Raw genomic sequence first — 22,015 nt, 5'->3', positions numbered from 1 at the left:
TAATGTAAAGGAAATTTCACCTCAAGAACATTTTGTCTATATCCTGGCACAGGGACCTAGCAAGCTCTGGGTATTCTGGGATGGTGTCAACACGTAATTAATTTGTACTGGACCAAATATGATCACAGTTTCTCTTTGACTGCAGGGGCTTTATAGAAAGAATGATGGACTATTCCCTACATAATCCATCGTTCAGCCCCCAGAGAAAGGGAGAGTCTCAGGGACCAAGTAGGGTGAGGAGGAAAGAATGCTCCATTTTTTTTCTCAGTCACCCCCACATTTTAAAAAGTTTAAATTTGCAAAATTTAAAATAAAAAATAATAGGCTACGTACTGCTTCTTGGTTATTGAGAAGTTTTATAAACATGCTTATTTGTTTATCACTGAGAAGTGTGTGAAACACCCACTTAGTTTTTACCCCAGCTCTGGAAGGACAGTGGCAGGTGGACTCATCTCCATTCTTACAAGGGAGTCTCAATGCCCCTGAGCAATTAGGTACCAGAACTTAATGAACCATCTCTACTCCCCAGCTTCCCTTCTGGCTTTTAATCACTCAGCATCCAATCCATAGAGGAAAACATATGGGACCAGAATTGTTCTCTTCAGCCTCAAGCATCATTTTTCAGCATGGCATTTGTCTGTCCCGGCCCAGACAATGCTATTGTTAATTCAGTGAATATGTTTAAAAATACATTGGTTTCAGTATGTCTTCATCATCAATAATAATTTTCATTCACCTGCCATTTCTAAAGCCTTGTAAAAAAAATTAAGCTCAAGTCAGAGCCTCCTTTCTGCTTGCTCGTTAATAAAGACTGTTTTACCTAGTTAGCATTTTTTTTTTAATCAGAAAAATCGAGGAGGGTCCGGAGGCTAGAAGCCAGGATGAGACCACTTTTAATCAATGATTAGGAAGCCTGTCAGTTTCAGCTCAAAGTTGTGCCTGTCTAAGGATTAGCGATCCAAGTGGGAAGAAATTGTGACTTTTGTTTTGCTTTGGCCTCCAACAGAATAAGATTTTTTCCTAGCTATTTGAGGATAGCCACGGGCTAGAGGAATATATTTTCCTGGGAGCAGTAAAGGGCAGCATAGCCCATGTGTCAGCGTGCTGGGAGGCTGGTCTCTTTATGCAATGACTCCGGGAAAACAGGAAGGACTCCCCACGTGCTCCTAATGTCTCCAATTTCACTGCTCCAGGGTAATTCCTTTAGGTTTAGAACCAGGTAGGATAGTAGACCCTTCTGTCCCTGTCATGCCATTTGTGTAAAAGGGTCATCAGATCCATTCCTGAGAACAGACTTGGATGGTAAGTTAAGAAAAGGCAGGGGTTGGAGTTCCCATTGTGGCTCAGCAGATTAAGAACCTGACTAGTATCCATGAGGGTGTGGGTTCGATCCCTGGCCTCTCTCATTGGGTTAAGGATCTGACGTTACGGCAAGCTGCAGCATAGGTTGCAGATGTGGCTCTGATCTGGCATTGCTGTGGCTGTGGTGTAGGCCGGCAGCTATACCTCTGATTCGACCCTTGCCTGGGAACTTCCATGTGTCAGGGATGAGGCCCTAAAAAGACAGAAAGCAAGAAAGCGAGAAAAGCGAGCAAGCAAGAAAGGAAGAAAGAAGGAAAGAGGGAGGCAGGGGTTCAGTGTGAGGATGTTACCGTGAGAATAAACCTGAAAAGGGAATTCGTTGGGAAGGAAGTACTGAGGCCCCATGTCAAGCTGCACTTGTCTTAAGACTAAGAGTTCGGCAGAATCTGGGACAGGCCTCGTTCTGTGATCACATGATTAGTGTTAAGCTAGAAATAGAACTACGGTGCCAATCATTTTTTGGCAAAACTGTAGCCTGTGTAGTAAATCAGTAGAGGGAGATGGACGTGGGAAGCAGGTGGTGCTGCCATCGTTGTCACTTGGGGTGTTCAGATTAAGTCATTTAATGAGGACCCTGGAGTCTCTACCAGACTCACGTGCGGCCTTCCAAGGTTGTTCTCCTGAAGGAGGTGGATAGTCTTTGGTTAAAAATGCTAAACAATTCTGAGAGGGGAAAAAAAAAAAGGCAAGCCAAGTCATTAATCTTAAAATTGTCAGCCGAATTATTTTCAATGAGCTCTGATGTCTGGTGTCCTGGGAGCCAGAGAGGGCATTTGGATTAAGTTTAATCAATAGATACATATGGCAAGAGATGCATCCAGGTAATTTATTATCTAACAATTCAAATGAACCCGTGGTGTCACCCTCCACCCAGGGTCACAAGAGCAAGTTCCAGCCGGGAGAGCAAACCGAACTGAGGGCATGCTTGGTTGTCCCTAACTTCCTGTTAGCTGGGTTTTTTTTAATTTCATTTTCAGAAACATAGATGCATTAGCTAGACTGAAATAACCCTGCTTTGATGACTGTGTGATTAGCAACTAAACACTTGTACCCTAGGATTCCGTTCCTGGTGGCGTCATGTGGTGCCAACTGCAGTTCAGAAGGATCACTTGGCAAGGTTTCTCTCTGCAGCCCCAGTGCTTGATGACAGGCCCCCTTCCTCAGTGCAAAGGTTTGAGGGTGACATGCACATGTTCGTAGAGAAGAAAGTCCCTTGTGAGAAGGGACTGCTTTCTCTCTGTCCTTAGACCTCGGCCATGAGCTTAGTTGTGGTCCATCACTGGCTCTGTATCCTTAGACCTTGGTCATGAGCTTAGTTGTGGTCCATCACTGGCTCTGTATCCTTACACTTTGGCCATGGGCTTAGTTGTGGTCCATCACTGGCTCTGTGTCCTTAGACCTTGGCCAGGTGCTTAGTTGTGGTCCATCGCTTGCTCTCTGTCCTTAGACCTTGGCTATGGGCTTAGTTGTGGTCCATCACTGGCTCTCCATCCCTAGGCCTTGGCCATGGGCTTCATTGTGGTCCATCACTGGCTCTGCATCCTTAGACCTTAGCCATGTGCTTAGCTGTGGTCCATCCTTCTCTCCTGCAGTCTTAAGATGCCTTGGGATACCAGCAAGAGTCGTTACCAATTATTTCTCAGCCCATGACAACAATGCCAATTTGCAGCTGGACATCTTCCTGGAAGAAGATGGGAACGTGAACTCCAAGCTCACCAAGGATTCGGTGTGGTGAGTCTGAGTTACAGGGGCATTGGCTGATAGCACATTGAAGTGACATAACACAGTCCCCACAAGGCGCAGTCCATCTGCTGTTTCTTTCTCTTCTATTTTAAGGACTCTTGGATACCATGGGCAGAAATGTCTGATTGTCAGAGATGGTTTTTAGCTAATGAATGGGAAATGTTACGGAACTGGCAGTTTGAACTTCTGGTAATAAAGATTGATCACCCCATTACAACAGCAACCCCTGGAAAAGGCCACAGCTTCGGTGGCGAGAGGTGATCCTAGCTCCTCTCTACTTTAGTATATGAATATTATGGTGAATGGCAGAGACATGGTGGCCAAGTGTTCTCTAGGCCAAAGAGGGGGTACATATTTAATCTTTATTAAGCACTTGCTGTATGCCAGTCTCTGTGCGTGCACAATCCTGTCTAATCCTTTTAATGGTTTGATCGGGTGGGTGCTTATTAATATCCCATTTACAGATGAGGAAACTGAGGCCCAGAGAGGTTAAAATCATTTTCCCAAGGTCACACGTCTGGTAACCTGAGAATAAAACCCAAGAGCATCTGACTCTGCACCACAGCCATTTTTTTTCCTTTGCAACATAGGCTTTGCTCTTTAAACGTACAGAGGACGTTCTGCCAGATCTGCGACCTCAGCTTTTATCCAGAGAGAGGCATGGAAGTAAAGCTGAAGTCCTTCCCAAATACCAATCACACGTGGGTTTTTCTTTTTTTCCCCCCACTACCCCGAACAAGTGTATCACAAGCAGGGCATTTTGAATCCCAAAGAAATTTCCTTTTTTCCGTGGGACCCACTCAGTCCAAAGCAATATTTTAAAAAGAGAAGGGAAAAGAATCCAGAGAGGCCAAATGGGAAGGATATTTACAAAGGTCTGTATCGAAGCAAATTGTCAGGCTTTGAGCGAAGTGGAATTTCCCAGCCAAAAATGTGTCTCCTACCATTGTTCTTTATAAGGAATAAAGCTAAAATCCTGTCAGTTGTAAAAGCACCCCGAGGGGGATGGGAGGAAGTTATAAGCTCATTTTAAGAGCAATTCAAAGTTGGAAGCATCTTAGATCCCCATGCCACAGGAAGGGACCACAGTTGTAGGAGCAGTATTAACTCACCAGACCTGGGAAATGTTCATTTGAGAACGTGCGAAGAAGGAAATCACTGAACTAGGAGCAAAGTGCTTCTATGACTGAAAAAAGCAGGGCAGTGCCTTTGAAGGGAATGAGCCGAGCAATGACCAGCGGGAGCGCGTAGGAGACAGACCCGCACCTCTGCAAGCTGAACGGCAATTTAAAGCACCATTTAAGCCCTTGGAACTGCAGTCTAGCGGCCCTGCGTGTTTATGGAATGACAAAGACAGGCCAAAACAGCCACCCCCAGAGCCTCTGGTGACCTCAGAAATGGCAAAGTGAGAGTTATCTGGCATCATACACTGATTACCTCCGCCCCGACACACACACTCAATGCCCTTGTAGCCGACTGCGGCTCAGAACGATCCCCTCATTCCTTGATTTGAATGTGTCCCATCATGAAGTCCCACGGGGGTGGGGGGGGAGTGGGAGGGAGGGGAGGGGAATTGGAGGTTGGTAGATGCAAACTAGTGCATTTAGAAAGGGTGAGCAGTGAGGTCCTGTTGCACAGCACAGGGGCTGCAGCCGGTCGCTTGAGAGCGGGCATGGTAGACAATACGAGAGAAAGGAAAACAAGAATGTCTGTAGGCGGCCCCGTCGCGGCACAGCTGAAACAAATCCGACTAGGAACCACGAGGTGGCGGGTTCGCTCCCTGGCCTCCATCAGTGGGTTAAGGATCCGGCGTTGCTGTGGCTCTGGTGTAGGCTGGTGGCTACAGCTCCGATGGGACCCCTACCCTGGGAACCTCCATATGCTGCAGGTGCAGCCCTAAAAAGACAAAAAAAAAAAAGTCTGTATATGTGTGTGTGTGTGTGTGTGTAACTGGGTCACTTTGCTGTATAGCAAAAATTGACAGAACATAAATCGACTATAATTTTTTTTTAATTTTAATTAAAAAAAAGTCCCCCCGGGCACCTCAGCAAATAACCCCATGAGGCCCTTCGCTGTATTGATACAAAAGTGTGACGCTGAGGGACCCAGAAAAATATCTTTGGAAAGGAACCCCTTCCTCTTCCAACTCTCTGCTCCGACTTCCTTTCCCTTTCCCTGCCACCCTTGTTCCTTCGCCGCCTGCCCGCAATAGCCCCTCAGCCATCCCGTCTGGGGCCCGCCCCCTCCTCTGCAGCCAGACCACTGCCCTGGGCTCCTCGGCCTCCCTTGCCCCTTGACGCCTAAGTGATGACTGTCCGACTAACTGCATGGCTGATCTTAACCCAGCCTGGGACGAGCCCGACCGTGGAGCACAGGCATGCACAGACTCAGTCAGGGGAGGCCCTGCTGTGACTCAGCAGGTGAAGAACCGGACATGCTGTTTGTGAGGATGAGGGTTTGATCCCTGGCCTCGCTCTGTGGGTAAGGATCTGGCGTTGCTGCAAGCTGTGGCATAGGTTGCAGATGCGGCTCAGATCTGGTGTTGCAGTGGCTGTGGTGTAGGCCGGCAGCTGCAGCTCCAGTTCGACCCCTAGCTGCAGGTGCAGCCATAAAAAGGTAAAAAGAATTCAGTCAGGTCTGGGTCATGCACCGAGCAGCTGTGTGACCTTGGGCAAGCCACAACTTCTCTGTGCCTCTCTTTTGTCCTCTAAAGTGGAGATGACATGATTTCCAAGCATAACAGGTGCCTAATGAATGTTCGCCGCAGTTATTGCCTTCATTAGTGGTCACACAGCTGGCATTTCTTGGAGGCAATATGTTGCCATCAAGCTAAGCACATTGAAGGAGTCAGAAAAACAGGGGTGCCCTAAGATGACTGGGATATTTCTGTCACTTTGGGTTTTTTTTTGTTTTTTTTGTTTTTTTGCTTTTATTGTAGTTCTGCATCTGAGGCATATGGAAGTTCCCATGATAGGGGCTGAATCAGAGCCACAGCCACAGCCACGCCAGATCCTTAACCCACTGAGTGAGGCCAGGGATCGAACTCACATCCTCATGGGTACTAATCGGGTTTCTTGCCACTGAGCCATGATGGGAACCCCCACAGGGTATTTTTAAAATAAAAGCAGAAGTTGGTGCCTCCTCAGTGCAAACGCCTGTGAACCCTGCAAAATTAGAGATGTTGCAGAAAACCAAAAGTATTCTAAGACCCTCCTCGATAAAGGAGGCTGGTGGGGGCTGTCCCTGGACACGTCCACCAGTAAGTACACGGTCACCCCAGCCACACCCCACATCAAGCTCTGGCTTGGGGCAGTCAAGGGCTGTGTGACCTTGAGAATAGGGCTTCGCCTCTCTGAGCTTCCTCATCAGTAGGAGGGGATAAACTTAGTAGTTACCAATTAAAGGGCAATTTAATGTACTGCTGCCATCGCTAGGTCCAGAGGGAGTGCTTAGTTGGCTAATTAGTCATGGTCACTGGCAAAGAGCAGGGGCTGCCTGTGCTGTAGGGTGGGTGAGCCCAGGAGGGGGTGGGGGCAGAAGGTGGACAGAGGCCAAGGCCAGGGCACAGAGGGTTTGGAAGGTGTCACTGATCACCAAGAGGCCAGGGCAGCATGGCTGGCAACACGAGACCTCACCCAAGCCCCCAGCCCCAGTTGCCCCCACGAGCCCCAGTCAAACTCTTCCTTTGCATGTGGCCCCTGCCCACCCCCCACCCCGCCTTGTAAAGGAAACCAGGAGAATGATTTCCTGGTTCTGTGTCTCTCATGCCGCTGAACCCTCTCCCGGCTCACTGAATGCTTGAACTGGGACTCTCACTTCAGCCCAAACCCAGACTGGGACTCGAAACCACTGGGTTTTGATGAAAATCACACACGTGGTCCCAGGACTTACTGAAGTTGAGGTTCTTTATGTCTCAGTGCCAGAGGAATTGAGCAAGAAGCAGTGATAGGAAAGAAGATTTATTGAGAAACCAAGTGTGGGCGGTCTCAGAAGGCCAGGGCCCCCCAAAAACGGGGAGGGTGAAGTTTTAGGGGCTGGGCAATTTCTTAGGCCAAGGCGTGGGAGGATTATTCCAGCTGTTTCCGGGAAGGGGCGGGGTTTCCAGGAATTGGGCCACTGCCCCCTTTTTGGCCTGTTATGATTGGCCCTGGAACTGTCCCGGCGCCTGGGGGCGTGTCATTCAGCTGCTGACGCGTCGCAATGGGGGTATGAGGACGCTCCGCCTCGCATCATGGGCCATCTTGGACTGGTTGGGTCTAAGCGGTTTTGTCCCCTCCTCAAGGACTCTGTCATTCTCTTAAGGGTTGTGCCCTGCCCCTCCCTCCTTCCACCTGCCCCGTCTTCTTCCGCACAGATGTCTGATGGTACCGTGCGTGGTGAACGCATGTGTCTGGCGGGTTCTCCATGAACCCCGGTGTCCTCCTCTCAGTGACTCAGCCAGGTTCCGTGCACCCAAAGCAGAAATGAGCCAGGACGGGGTTTCCGGAGGAGCGCTAGAGAATGCATGGGGAGTTGCCCTGCTCAGGGAGGTCCAGAGCCCGGGGGGTGGGGGGTGGGGGGTGGGAGGGGGCGCGAGTGGGGGGAATCTAGGTTTGCTCCCTCACTCTCTCTTCCTTTACCACCACTGACCATCTAGCACCCGCTGCTTACCTGCCTGCTTCCTGCACTGTCCCCTCAGGTCCCTGCATGGGGGTCTCCCCTTCCCACAGCCCCACTTCACCAGGGGCAGCACAGCGCCGACCTGCTGTGGATGCCCCCAGCGGGAAGAGTCAGCCTCTTAGCGATTCAGGAGAGGAGGGGCTGAGGAGACTTAGAAGGGCACAGCTGGGCAGAATCATTGGACCTCGGGTTAGCAGATGAAATTCCGAGAGAGCCAACGTCAGGTAACACATCCTGGAAGGAGCAGTCGAAGCCTCCTGTCCCCGGTGTGCTGACGGGATTGGAATTACGTGCAACCTCCGGGGGAAGGGATCCATGAATCATCCTTCAGGGTTTAATGAAGATGCTGGAGCAATGTTAGCTGCAATCCCAGCGGGGACGAGAGATGGGACGAGAGATGGGGGCTCACGATGGGCGGGGTAAAGGGGCCGCCTGTCCTTGTCCAGAAAGAGCTCGGCTCGGTCACTCATCATACAGCAGTCACGGTGGAAATGGAAACAATTTTAACAGGAAGGGATGGTGGTGCTTATTAGGGTCATGGAAGGTATTCAGTAAAAGGCTCCTCTCCTTCTAAATGAGAGCGTTATTCTGTGTCCTGCTGCTGAAGAGGAGGTGGGTGGATTTGGCGATTCTGGATGAAAGAGCCGCGCCCGCTGGCCTTGCCTCCAGCAGCCTGCAACCCCCACGGGAGGAGCCGTGTTTGATGGATTTGATTTTTGTTTTTTAAACAGTGCAGGGCGTATAGCAAGGACTTGATAAATAGAATTGGTTGGGGCAAAAAAAATGTTAAATGCTCATTTAACTGATTCATATCACTTAAGTCATTCAACCAACACTCTAATACGCTAATACATCCAAATACCAGATGCTGAGAATTCACAGGGAAATTAATCAAGTCGCTGCCCTAAAGGAACCCCAACCAGTGTTCGTGGGTGAGACAACCACGTTTAGTACACTCTAGAAAAATGTAAGCTGGGCCGCAATGTGAGCCAGGAGCCGTGGAGACACATTAAAGAAAGCTTCGCGTACTGTCCTAAATGTTCAGAGTCCTTAGAAAGGGGGAGGGCTTCCGTCCTAAACCCAGGAGAGCAGGGGCAAGGCTGCTTACGTGGTCAGTGGCCATAGACTCAAAGCCGTTCTCCGCCTGCAAGCTTCTGGCGGGGCTGCTCCAAGATGGACTGCCCAGGAGATGAGCTGGACCGCAGCTGAAACTCAGGGGTGTGTCCAAACGTCTGAGGGCTGAGCTGAGACGACCAGGGGTCACTGCTTCCAGGACCAGGCAGAAGAGGCACCATGTCATGCAGAGTTATCCTGTATTAGTCTAACTGAAGTTGTTGAGTATGGAGACTCCCTCACGCAAGATCCAGCCCCCTGCCATTCCTTCTTGTAGGACAAGAACACGTGGCCCTGCTATCCCTTCTTGTAGGTGCCTCCTTCCTGAAGAAGCTGATGCTCCCTCGGCTGGACACTCACAAGAGGCAGATGCAGTTAATACTGTTTGGGGGCGGGGATGTGTGGCTACTACCATCCGTCACCAACCCTCCCTCTTCTCTGCCGCTGGGCTGGGCGCTGGCCGACCCCGGGTGCTGGCCAACCCCAGGCGCTGCCTCCTTTAAAACAAGCCCGCCCTCGCCCTTAGGTTCAGAGGGTCCGGCTGTCAACGCTGTTCCAGACACCCTCTTGGCGCTAACAGCCGCCTAGACCCCGAGGCTGCTTCTAATCCATCTTCTAAGTCCTCGTGTGCCCTCTTTCCATCCTGCCCACATTCCCAGAGGAGGTGGTTGGTCTCTGGATGGTGGAGTTCCAGGTGGGGTGGGTGGGAGTGTGTGCAGTTCACATGCTCAGGACGAGAAGAGGAGGGGCTGGCCCCCCTGTGCACACCGAGGCCCAGAAGCCCCCTCATCTGCTTCTAGAGTCCAGCTGATTGGCCAGTTGGCAGATGCAGAAAATTGCCCAACTCCAAATCTTAAACACCTCACATGATAGTAAAGATAATTGGGGAAACGACGCAGGACGCTAGAACAAGCAGTAAGAATCTTTCTTTCCTTTATTGCCGTTTCATTTGAAATTAAGTAGACTTGATTAGACTGGCTTTCTCAATTTAATCTTTTAAAATAAGTGCAATCTGGCGAATCTGTATTTATCAGTTTCGCCTCAAAGTTGGGGCGGCCTAAGAATTAATGATTCAAATGGAGAGAAATGACAGTCTTATCTCGTTTCTCCTCAGGGCCTCAGGGAAAAACAGAAAATCAAGTCGAACTATTCTTGTAATTTTTCCCCTCCCTCTCTCTCCATGGCTCATGCAAGGTGCTTAGCTCTGCCACGGATCAGCTGAGTGACTTTGGGCAAGTCGCTTGCCCTCTCTGGGCCTTAATTTTCTCGTGTGACTTTGGACTCATTAAGGTACAGGGCATCTTCAGCTCTAAAATTATTAGTTTTTGAATAAATGTCACTCTTCTTCCAGCCAGTTAGCAGGTTCTGCCACGGGCTTTGTGTAAAGACCCTCTAACCCCCTGCACAGGACCAAGGCTGAGACCCATTCACCTACATACAGATACTGCTTTGCAAACTAGCTTCATGCCAGCTCTCCAGAAAGAAAAAACAGAAATCAAACATGCTAAAGAAAAATCCTGTCATTCCTTGGCTGGCCTCAGTGCATCTGATTAAAAAAAAAAAAAAAAAAATCCCAACTTCCTTCAATACTTTTTAGAAAGAGTATTTGTTATAGTTCTGTCCTTGTTTTTCATTCTGAACTCAAAAGACTTTGTGCTGCAGTGGGTAGCACTGAATCTCTAAACAAATTTCTTTCAAAGCAAATTTTAGAGCAGAAATTAAGCAGCTTTCCCCTCTGGGAGCCAGCCCTGGGTGCACCACAGCCACCGATCCTCATTCTCATTCCTGGCTGTGTCCTCGGCCTGCTGGTTTGCCCATTGTAGGTGCATTTTTGAAACTGAAATTAATCCCCTCTTACATCGTTTTTAGATGCTCAGTGTGTTACAACTAATTGGACTTTCATGTTGTTATATTATCCTGTTTTAATCACTGTGCCTGAAAAGAAGAATTATCCAAAAGTGAATTCCAAGTTGAAAAAAATAGAAGAAAAATTCTGAATACAGGCCAGACTGTTTAAGATGCTTATGAGTCTGTAAAATTATCCTGTGATGCATCCAAGTTTTCAACGCGGAACAGTTACCAAAGATACTTATTTTCAAATAAATTATCCTGTTAACCACAGGCCTGCTAGCCACATTGCTTTAGAGAAAATCACCAGGTATCACACGTTGCAGCTCCAGAATTTCTGTTTGCTTTCTTTCCGTAAGTTCTGTCTTTTCATTCATATTCTCCGTTTGGTTAGCCATTGCTCTTATAGTTTCCTTTAGTTCTTCAAACATGTTTGTGGTAGCTCATTTACAATCTTTGTCTAATAAAGCCCAGTGTCTTTGCTTCCTTGGTGGCAGTTTCTCCTTTTTTCCTGTGTATGGTCCATACATGTATGTTTGCTCATGTCTTAGAATTTTTGTTAAACATCTGGATGTTTTAAATAATAGAATGTGATAACTCTACAGGATTCAGATATCCTGCTGTCTGGAATTTACTGCTGATGTTTGTTCTTGTTGCTGTTGTTGCTACTCTCTTTTTGTTAGTGACTTTCCTGGCCTGATGTAAGTCTGTATTCATGATATGTAGTCACTGAAGTCTCTGCTAGGTTAGCTTAGTGGTCAGCTGATAATTGGACAGAAATTTCCTTAAATATCTTGAACCAACAAGTTCCCAGCCTTATCAGGGAGCTCTATCTGTGTGTTGTGGGAATGTCTTCAATATTCCTGCGGGAAGTTTGCCATTCTGCTTGCAACAGAGCCTTGAGTTCAGCCAGAGGTAAGAGTTAAGTCCTTCTCGGGGCTCTCCTGGGCATGCTCACAGCCTGCACGTGGGCATGTATGTGACCAACTAGTGTTTCAGGAGCATGTCAGAGGTGTTCAGAGTCCCCTAAGGGTGTCTCAGTCCCTCCTTTCATTATCCCCAACTGGTATCACCCGTTCAGGCAGCTGTAATGTTAAACAGTTGCTTCTGGTTGGTTTTAAAAAACGTCCGGTGGATAGGGCCACTTGCACCTACTAAGCTCTGAATCAGATCACATAAAAATAAGCCTTGAGAATGGAGCTTTTTTTCAAGAGCTGCCTGAGAGGTTAATAGTGACAGATCTTTGGAAGTGGGCTATTAGAGAGTTCCGAACCCATTTTCTTCCAGTTGTTGTGTGCTGGGCTGCACGTTTTTATAGCTACCATAGTCAGAAGGCTGTTTGCTTTCCAGACGACCACAGAGCTATTGAGAGAGGAGTAGAGATAAGGCAGGTTATAATGTCACAGAGCTCACAGATCTTACAGAGATGCTTTTGTTTTTGTTGAGTAAATCCTCCTTATATTGTTGCAAATGTTGGTTCATTTTCAGAGTTGTCGAAAAGTTGGTTTTGATCATGTTTGCTAGGGTTTTCATTATTTTTAGGAGGGAGCAGAGTTTTTGGGGACCCTTATTCTGACGTTCTGGAAATGTTTCTCCAGAGCACATTTCTAACCACTTCTATGAGTGGTTCCAAACTGAGAAGCTCCCCTGCCCTTGAGGGTTTTACATTTTGTAGGAATAGTTTGGGATCTAGTATCATCTTCCTGACATACATCTGCTGAAACACATATTATTTTATGTATATTTTTTTATTTCTCCTTTACATTATTGGGCATCATATTCTCTTTTAGAGTTGTGCATAGAAATCTGTGGCATTCATTTCCGCATAATCAAGGTGCACAAAAACATTTGTCTCGAAACTAGAAAGGGACATTATTTTTCGAAGATTGAAAATCACCACTGTTGACTAAAAAAATAGGCACAACCTCAAAGTTGAGAGTTATGTTTTATTCGGCACAAAACTGAGGACTTAGGCCTGGGAGGCAGCATCTCAAGCAACCAGAGAAAACTGCTCCAGGGAGTTGAGGCAGGAGGTGAGATGTATAGAGTTTTGCAACAAAGGGCAGGTGGTAAGAACAAAGAATTACTGCTAATAACAGAAAACCAGGTATCTCATGTTAAGGAGGTTAGAGCTTCTCTATGAATGGGAAGCTGGAATGTCTGAGCTCACAGAGATCATTCCTTTGACGTGTGTGCCTCGCTCTCTGGGGCCCGTATCCTGTGTCTTCACATCCTGTGTGTCCTTGAGGCTCACCTTTGGGAGTGGCTGCAGGCTGATGGCTGCTAGATGGCAGGTGTTATTTTGTTTCCTTCCTGAGTTCCCTCGGGGCTCACAGGCTCACCCCTGGAGGTGGCTGCAGTCACTGACAACTGTGACATCCTTTGTTTACTGCTATGGCAGGCAATATTTTATTTCTCACTGCACTAGACACTCCCCTTTCTATCATACACTCACCCTATACCCTATTTTCTCTTGAAGCCCCACTTCAGAGTGAACAAAGAGGGAGTTTGGAAAGTAAAAAATCAGAGGCACTACCTCTCAGAAAAGTAGAAAGAAAAAGAAAGTGGAAGCCATCTGATGAACCACATAGGAAGTACTAAAGTATTTTTCGTAATAAGAAAAATACCATGTTTTGGTTAATTATAAATTCTGCCTAAGAGAGGCATGTATATGGTCAAAGGTTTTACCCGTTTTCAGGTAATTAAAGCTAATAAGATATGTGCCACCTAAGCTATACTGAATGTCATTTCATTTCGTTTGATGATTAATAAGACCTCTAGAAAAATTTTATATAAATAAGAGCCTTTTGGATATTATTCTCATGAATAGCTTTTTAATACAAAACAGTCATTTGGGTCCCTACTGAGTCTGTTGGCTGTGTTTTTTAAACTCCCTTCAATAATTATAGATAAACTTGGCCAGAATTTATTATAGAAAGCTTTGTGTACGTTCGAGTTATAGTCAAAATCCAGCCGTAACTGAGCAGGACCCTGTGGGGCCCTCCAGGCAGACCCCTCCCGCTTCCTCTGCTTGAGCTCCTCTCCAGGCACCCAGATCACTGCCTGGGATGCACATGTCCTGAGCTGTTTTCCAAAAGTGAACACCACCCCCCCAACACTGGAAGATGTCAACTGCTTCATGACCAAGCGCACAGAGCCCCCAGGCCTCCGAGAGGCTAAGGATTGATCACGTTAATGCCTGTGGCCTCAGGTCAGCCAGAGAATCCTGCCCCAGCTGATCACCTGCCCTGTGACCCCCGCAGCCCTCACCTGTCTTTTAAAAATACCCTATAATTTTGGCACAGGGCGTTCAGGCTGCCTGGGGGTACGAGCACCCATCCCTCGCCTGGCCCTGCAGCAACCCTTCCTCTGATCCACACTCAGCCGTTCTGGTTTCTTTGGCCTCCTCGGCCTCGGGCACAGGGACTTGCACTGACACAATCTCTTCTTCATTTTCAGCAGGAACATCCATGGATAACTTGCCATGTCAGGGAGAAAGGAAAAGGGGTTCCGCGTCCTCTTTTCAAGGGGACCCAGCAGAGGGAATCCAGCAGAGGGGACCCAGCAGAGGGAACCCAGCAGAGGGGACCCAGCGGAGGGGACCCAGCAGAGGGGACCCAGCGGAGGGAACCCAGCAGAGGGGACCCAGCAGAGGGACCCCAGCAGAGGGGACCCAGCAGAGGGGACCCAGCGGAGGGGACCCAGCAGAGTTACAGAAGGTCTTCTGCTAAGTGCTGATGCCAAGTGTGTCTCCTGGGGGTGGGTGGCATCTACTTCCTGAACGTTTGGGGTTTCCGTTTTTCTCTCTTCCGTTTTCTGGTGTCACAATTTAAAAAATAATAATAACCAAATGAGGAGAAGATATCAAAAGAGGAGAAATTTACACGATTATCCCTCATTTTCTAAAAATCAGTGTTAATGAAGCTGCCGTGCCCTTCTCTTCATAAATATTCTGGAAAAAATCAATACCTGGAAGCTCACAAAGAAAGGGAAAAGGCTCTAGTCTTTAGGAATAACACACTCCCAGAAAACACTCTGAGCAGAAAGAAACCTGTTAAGTATCAGCACACCGTGTGTGTGTAACTGAATACACCTCAGGTGGCATTTATCCAGTCTGAATAACCCTGCTGGTCGGACTGTACCTGCGTTTCGACTGTACCAACGTTCTGAGTGGCTGCAGCTTCCGATTGGTTTATGTCTGTGTCTGAGCAGTTATTAATTATTTTAATGATCACCCCTCTACGAATGCACCTCCTGGTTCCATGCTGGGCGTTGCAGCACATCCCCAAACCCATGCTGTTGTCAGCCCTCCTGACGGGGGTCTCTCGCACTGCATCAGACTGTAATTAAACTGCGACTCCTTAATGAGCATCATCGGACCCCCTTCCTGCAACAGAATAAGCAAAACCAGAACCCTCATGTCTCCTCTCTTTTCCTGATGGGCTCTTGGTTCCTGCCAGGGGTGCTGGCGTGGGCTCCACCTGATCGGACCTTTGGTTGACATGACCCCAGAGAAACTCTAGGCGTTCCTTCCTGGCTTCAACCCTCCAGCCGCGAAGAGCTGCATATGGAGCTGTCTGGTGCTCCCAGCTCCCAGCTCCATAAAGCTCCCTCCAGGCTGCCTCCCTCCCTCTGAATCATTGCTTTCCGTTGCGTCGCTCCGTTACCTTTCCTAACTGGTCCGAGCTTTCATTTCCACTGTGGACTGTCTTGATAGAGTCCACCAACGTGTCTCTACTTCTTTCCCGCACCACCCCCGCCCCCAGCTCCGTCCCCACCCTCCTGGAATGACCAGAGTTTGACAGTTCCGGGGTGTGCGGCCACTTTGGTCACCAATATCATCACCTGTGTTGGGAGGACGTGAGCAGGGCCAGAGAGGGAGGGCTGGGCCCCTCTGCCACAGATGCCAATCATTTTGGGATTTGGACCAGTGCCTTTCTTCCATGTCCTGCCAGTTTTTAAACAAAAGAGTCCAAGTACCCGGTGTACACTTGAAGTTGGTCTGAGTTGTCTCTTCCAGGGCTTTCTCTCAATCCTCTCTGGACTCTCCCTCGAGCTCTGATAAAGCTGCAAAACCAAAATTACACTCCCATGTCTCTGTCTTCCCGACCGTCCTGCCCAGAGTGCACATGCGATGACCCCATGGACTGTTTAAGTAGTTCACCGAGTCAAAGGCAGTAAATGACCCCTCGCTGAAGTTATCCTGTTTCCTGTGCACACGCAGCACACAGAGCCCCGATGCCCAGCTCGGTCTCAGCTGGGCCCCTGCCCACCCGTCTGCCTTCCCACGGGCTCCTGTCACCCTGCATGAGACCTTAACCAGCTATTCAAACCGGAACCGATTCTGAACTGTGCTCTTCCTTCTTTAGTAAAAAGTAGTCCTCTTAATAGTTTTGTCTGGGGGGCGGAGAATGGACGATAGTATGTGGTTATTATAAAAACTTCAAACATGGCAGAAAAAAGCAAAAAAAAAGAAGAATCATCCCCTTTCTAACTGCTCAGAATATTTCTCACATTTTGTTAAGCATCCTTTAACGTGTCCCTTTGCCTGTTGTAGTCTTTTTTTTTTTTTTTTTTGGCTGCATAGCAGACTACCAAAAACGTAGCAGCCTAGAACAGCACAGATGTATTATCAAATAGTCTCTGTGGGTGAAGCGTTTGGCCACAGCGTACGTGGGTCCTCTGCCCAGGGTCTCAAATGACGGCGATCCGAGTGTCCACGGGGGACTGTGGTCCCATCTGACGCTCAGCGCTCTCTTCCAAGAGCAGTTCTCCGAAGAATTCAACTCCTTGCAGCCAGAGGTCTCCTGAAAGCTCCCATCTTCTCAGAGGCCAGCAGGAGCATGTTTTTGCTGCTTCGCATCCCTGGCTCGCTATGTCCGCACCTGTAGACCCAGATTTAAAGGTTCACGTGATTAGGTCAGCCCCACACAGTCACCTCCTTTTTAATTAACTCAAAATCAACAGACTAATTACCTTAATTACAAATGCGAGATCCTCTTTGCCATGTCAAGTAACATAATCCCATCCTATTCAAGACGTCGCCCACGGTCCAGGGGAGGGGATCTTACAAGTGTGGGGGTCACTTCAAAATCTGCCTTCCACACATATGTACACATATGCAATGAACATGCTGCAAGGTGTTCTGTAGCGCAGCTTTTAAAAATGGCTATACCATGGTCATTCTTCCTACCTAATAAATACAGAGTCTGATTTTTATGGCTGAAGAATATTCTGTCCTGTGATTTACAAGAATCACATATTGGACAGTAACTGATTTTTTCCTTTCTTAAAAATTAAAGAATATTCTATGCTGTGATTTACAAGAATCACATATTGGACAGTTTGTGATTTTTTTCCTTTCTTAAAAATTGAAGAATATTCTATGCTGTGATTTACAAGAATCACATATTGGACAGTTTCTGATTTTTTTTCCTTTCTTAAAAATTGTGCAAGGATGAGCTTTCTTACGTGCCTGTCTTTGCATTTGTGTGATCATTTCCTGTGCACAGTTCTAAGGAAGCAATTTCCCAAGTCAAAGGATAACCAAACCAGTGCCGTGCTGTCCCTTCCAGGGCCCTCCAGCAGTGCTGCTGTTCTAGGGAGGCTCTGTTTGGGGGGAGATTCTGTGTCGTTTGCACCCATACTGCCGAAATATCAGCATCCTCGGAAGGAGTTCTAGAAATGACTAGCTGCCACTGCAGGAAACATACAGCAAGTCACATAAAGATGTACTGTTCACCTGTCACCTCCATCATCTGCCCCCCAAGGCTATTTTCAATTTGAATGACTCTCAATGAAATGGGGGCTCTAATTTCTACACTGCGTCTTTGGAAAGAGGCAACAAGGATACTAGATCACTTTGCAGGTTTATCGTTTTTTTAACGTCAAAGGCACATTGCATTTTTTGAGGGCTTAAGGGAAAGTCAGGTTTCAAATGAAGGCTCTGAGAAAATACAAAACCGTGAATCTTACAATACACAAACAAGTGAAGATTTAGTGATGCCTGCCTTGCTAGGAGCTCTCCTTGCCTTCCAATCCTCCAATACTTTGAGCACCTGCTGAGGGCCGGCTCTAGTGCTGGGAATGCGATGGGGAGCAGGCGGCAGAGCCCAAGAGTGAATCCACATATTCTGCACGATGTGTTTATCTACGTCTAGATCGAAGTTTAAAGGCTTTCAAATAACACAGTTTCCTAGATGCGTATCTCTTTCCCAACCCTGGATAGTAGGTCAGTGGAATTCAACAGTGACTATAAATGTTACAGACATTAACACAGGGGACTGGATGTGTAAGAGTCAGGCATCTCTACACGGAAACTCGAGGCATCCAGGGCAAAGGGGACCCTTGCGGCACGGGGGGTCCAGGACACATTTGGCCAATCCCGAGCAGAGAGAACAGGCAGGATGGAAGAAGCCCCCTGGCTTCGGAGGGCACACCCTCTCCCTCTGCTCACGGCCATTCCGGGAGCTCAGCCGTCGACAGAGCATCCACCCCCCCAGGACTGGGGGGCAGTGGGTGACGTGTTCAGCATGTAGGCAGTTCTGTTCAGCTCATCCACGGCTACAAGTTCCTGACCCTCCTGGTAAACTCTTCCCCCCTAAATACACAGATGAGGTCCTGTGCTGGGTGAACATGGGAGAGACCATGAGCAGCTGGGTCGACAGTGCAGGGAGAGAAAAAAAACCTTTCCCCACTTCCCAGTCTTCTGAGAAGAAATATATCCTCCAGAAATGGTCGTTCCCTGAGATCTGAAATTAAAGCTTGCTTATCTTGTTCCAGGCTGCCTGGCCCAGGATATTTGAATTTAAATCAGAAGGTTCTGGGAACCTCTTAACCAAGAGGGGTGCTGTAACCCTGAAAGTCAGGGTCGCTCGACACCGCAGATGGCAGGACTGTGTCCATTTGGGATTGCAGATGTTGCACTGCTGTTTTTTCTGGCTCTCTCTGCCTCGTGGTGCAACCTTGACCTTCTGAAGGGGGCCAGTTAGCAGTCATTGTTTAATGCGTGATCTCGGTGACCTTCCTTCCAGCTTCAGAGCAAAGATGAGAGGCTCTGGGGCGGGAGTCAGCCTCACACTCCTGCCCCAACACTTTGACTTTGACCCTGACCTACAGCTGCCCTTCCCTCCCCTGCAGACAGTGCCGTGTCCCGCACACCTGTCCTTGGCGCTGCTCTTGACCTCCCGCTCCTGCATCCTCGGTTTTGAGCCCCTGTCAATTCCCTCTCTTTGCTGGTCTGCTTTTATTCTGACTCCCTCTCCACTGGTTCTCCTTCCCTAAACGTGACAGCCTCCCCTAATGTCAAAACAATCAGAACAGTCTCCCCATGTTGCGCTATTTTCTAGCCGCCGCCCTGTCTGCTCTTCTTCCCTTTACAGCCTGGCTCACTCCTGGGGAGCCCTCTGCACTGCACCCCTCCCCGTCCCATCCCCGCCCCAGGTGGCGTCTGCCCTCGTCACTCCTCTCCATCAACGGCAAAGACTCCAGTGGCTTCCTGCTCGTGAAGTCCCCAGGGCCACGTGTGTGTGTAAAAATGCCTCTTGGGTTTCATCTCCTGAGCGTCTCTGCACTCGAGTTCATCATGTCCCAAACAACCATGTCACCCTCCCCCGCCACACAAACCTTCTCTTCCCCTTCATTCATCCTTGGAAATGGACCATCACACCCCCTGGAAAGCTTCCTCAGTCTCGGAGTCCCTCCCAACCCAGGAGCCCACGCCTCCCACTGGCGCCTCTCCTTCTCCACCATGAAGGGGGGCAGAGGGGGGGACCTCAGCGCCTTCTCCGGTCCTCACCCGGCTCCCACAAATACAGACTCGCCCAAGGATGAAGCCCAAATGTTTAACTTGGGCTAAAAGGATCTCACCATCTCATCCGCGCCAATAGCATCGCTCAGTGTTTAAGAGCATGGATCCGGGAGCTCTATCACCAACTACTGTGTGACCTCAGGCAAGATTCTTAACCTCTCTGTGCTTCATTTTCCTCCCTTCTAAGTCGGGGATCCTGTAACAATACTTTTCGCATAGGGCACTAGGAACGCCAGACGTGTCAATGTGCCTCGTAAAGTCTCGAGAGCAGTGCCTGGCACACAGTAAGTGCTGCGTGTGTTGGTCGGAGTTAGGACTTACGGCCCATTCTCACCTCCAAACCTCTTCTCCCATGCACGCAAAGATGCGAACACGCTGCCCACCGGCCACAGCGAACTGCGTGCAAGTTGCCAAACACGCCGTGTTGGCCATTTCTTGTCTCCACGACTTTGTTCTTACTCCTTTTGTTGGCCTGCTAAGCTCCCATTTATTTTTCCAGGACTCAGCTCAGCTGTCACTTCTGCTCTGAAGCCTTCCCTGCGGCCCGAGGGCTTCCCCACTGAGAACCCCTTGCACCCCTTGTGCTTCCACGGTAGCATGTGCGTTACCTCAATCGGTGGTTTTGAAAAAGTCAGAGAATCGCCGTGTTTGAGCACTTAACGTATCTCAGGCCCTCTTCTAAGGGCTTTACACGTATGACCTTGATGAAGCCTCGCAGCAAACCCATGAAATATTTCAACAGTTGATTCCTGTGTTTGTCATTCCTCCTCAATTGGGGGGCTTTGTGTGGCCAAGAACCGAGGTCCTGACGATGGGTGGGTATCCGGTATCTAGCATGGTGCCGGGTGCCTGATGGGCTCCTGGTTAAGGAAATACCTCTGGACTGAGCCGCTCAAAGATGAGCTGGACTCAGAGAGAGATGGAGACACGCCTGAATTACGGACGTGAAAGGGCTCTGACAGAAGGATGCGTGGTAGCTGGATCTGAAAGCCGTCAGTGCCATCAACAAAGACTGCTGTCACCACCTCACGCCACCATTAAATTGTTATTATGAGATGACTATTTTCTAGAGTGCGGGCAGGTTAATGTGTTCTCATTTGTTTCTGTAACGTCGTATAATTTCAGGGCTTTCCAAGGGCATGATCATACAATGGATGGTATTTTATCCCATGCTCGTGCTTCGAGGGTCATATGCTAAGGCTGGAGAGTTTAGCAGGGCCCTCAGCTCACGGGTTGCCCACCTTTGATAAAGAGACGCTCACCCAGACAACCTTGGCTTCCTGTTGGGCCCCAAGTGGAAATTTGCGACAAATTATGGACAATTAAAGTCAGGCGTTAATGTTATTGCTTCTATGGCAATGGTCTAAGCCCATAAACACAAGCATTTTACGGCTTAATTGTTACAAACGGGTGTGCTTTTTTATAAATCTTATGCATATATGTATGGAATAGTATATATACATGGAATTCAAAGATACATGCATCTTGGTTTTAATTAACTTTTCTTACCTGCCTTATCCCTTAAGCCCATAGTAAATTCTCTTTCATTAGCAGCAAACAATGGTTAAGATCAAATTTATTTAAGGCGCTAGAGTTCCCATGGTGGCTCACCAGGTTACAAACCCGACATAGTATCCACAAGGATGCAGGTTCAGTCCCTGGCCTCGCTCTGTGGGTTAAGGACCCAGAGTTGCCATGAGCTGTGGCGTAGGTCACTGCTCGGATCCCGCGTTGCTGGGACTGTGGCATAGGCTGGCAGCTATAGCTCTGATTCGACTCCTAGCCTGGGAGCCTCCATATGGCGCAGATGTGGCTGTAAAAAGAAAAAAAGAGAAGAACATCTCTGATGTTTGTGGGGTGAGCGGTGTCCAGCCATGAGAGTGCCCCGCGGGGTTACGGTGGGAGTGGACCTGCCCAGAAAACCTAAGCCGAGAGCCCCACTATTTCCCCAGGAGGCCTCCCTTCGCTCCAGCCCGTTCCGACGATGGATAGTCAGCGTATCCACGGGATTCGGGCTCCCTTGTTGATTTCTTGGAGCATCGAATGTGCCAGGAAGTTTAATCCCTCTGGGGTGGGGTTTTGGTGTTTTCTAAGGAACTACCACTGCTGGAATGAAGCCTGGATGACGAGGCCCGATCTCCCGGTGGGATTCGGAGGTTGGCAAGTCGTGGACAGCACCCCCCAGGAAAACAGCGACGGTAAGCCTGCGTCCTCCCGCCGGGAAACCGCCGCCCTGCCCGTCTTCCTCCTGCTTTTAGGATTGCACCTGATGTGCGGGGAACACTCCCTCCCAGGGGAGGCCCTGGCTGAATTGTGCTTCCTGGCACATGGACAGTATTAACTACCTGCCAATCGGGGTTCGTTTCATTTCCATGGCCGGCTTTATTCTCATCATTTTTCTAACTTTTAGGGGAGAAAAAGCATAAAACTTACCCTCTGATTCATCAACTCTTGCTTTGATAAGCAGTTTTGAAGACAAGG

The 22,015-nt window shown here is 48.6% G+C and overlaps 1 protein-coding gene across 3 annotated transcripts in view; it reads left to right on the top strand.

Moving 5' to 3' along the window:
• Positions 1 to 22,015, top strand: part of F13A1 (coagulation factor XIII A chain) — a 149,783-nt gene that overhangs the window by 82,893 nt on the left and 44,875 nt on the right. For all 3 annotated transcript variants that reach the window (XR_014809479.1, XM_001927630.8, XM_084967225.1), the window contains 2 exons: positions 2,955 to 3,093; positions 21,629 to 21,732. Coding sequence is in view for 2 of the 3 variants with exons in the window: in XM_001927630.8 (XP_001927665.3) it covers positions 2,955 to 3,093; positions 21,629 to 21,732 (243 nt within the window). In the remaining variant the exon portion in view is untranslated. The remainder of the gene's footprint in view (positions 1 to 2,954; positions 3,094 to 21,628; positions 21,733 to 22,015) is intronic.

Source organism: Sus scrofa, chromosome 7 (genome assembly GCF_054392235.1).
Source record: "Sus scrofa isolate SSC_HxYL_T2T_F1_AM1 chromosome 7, Sscrofa_HxYL_maternal_Yorkshire_Landrace_v2.0, whole genome shotgun sequence".
In the NCBI taxonomy this organism is placed as follows: domain Eukaryota; kingdom Metazoa; phylum Chordata; class Mammalia; order Artiodactyla; family Suidae; genus Sus; species Sus scrofa.
This window is presented reverse-complemented; position numbering and strand designations above follow the sequence as displayed.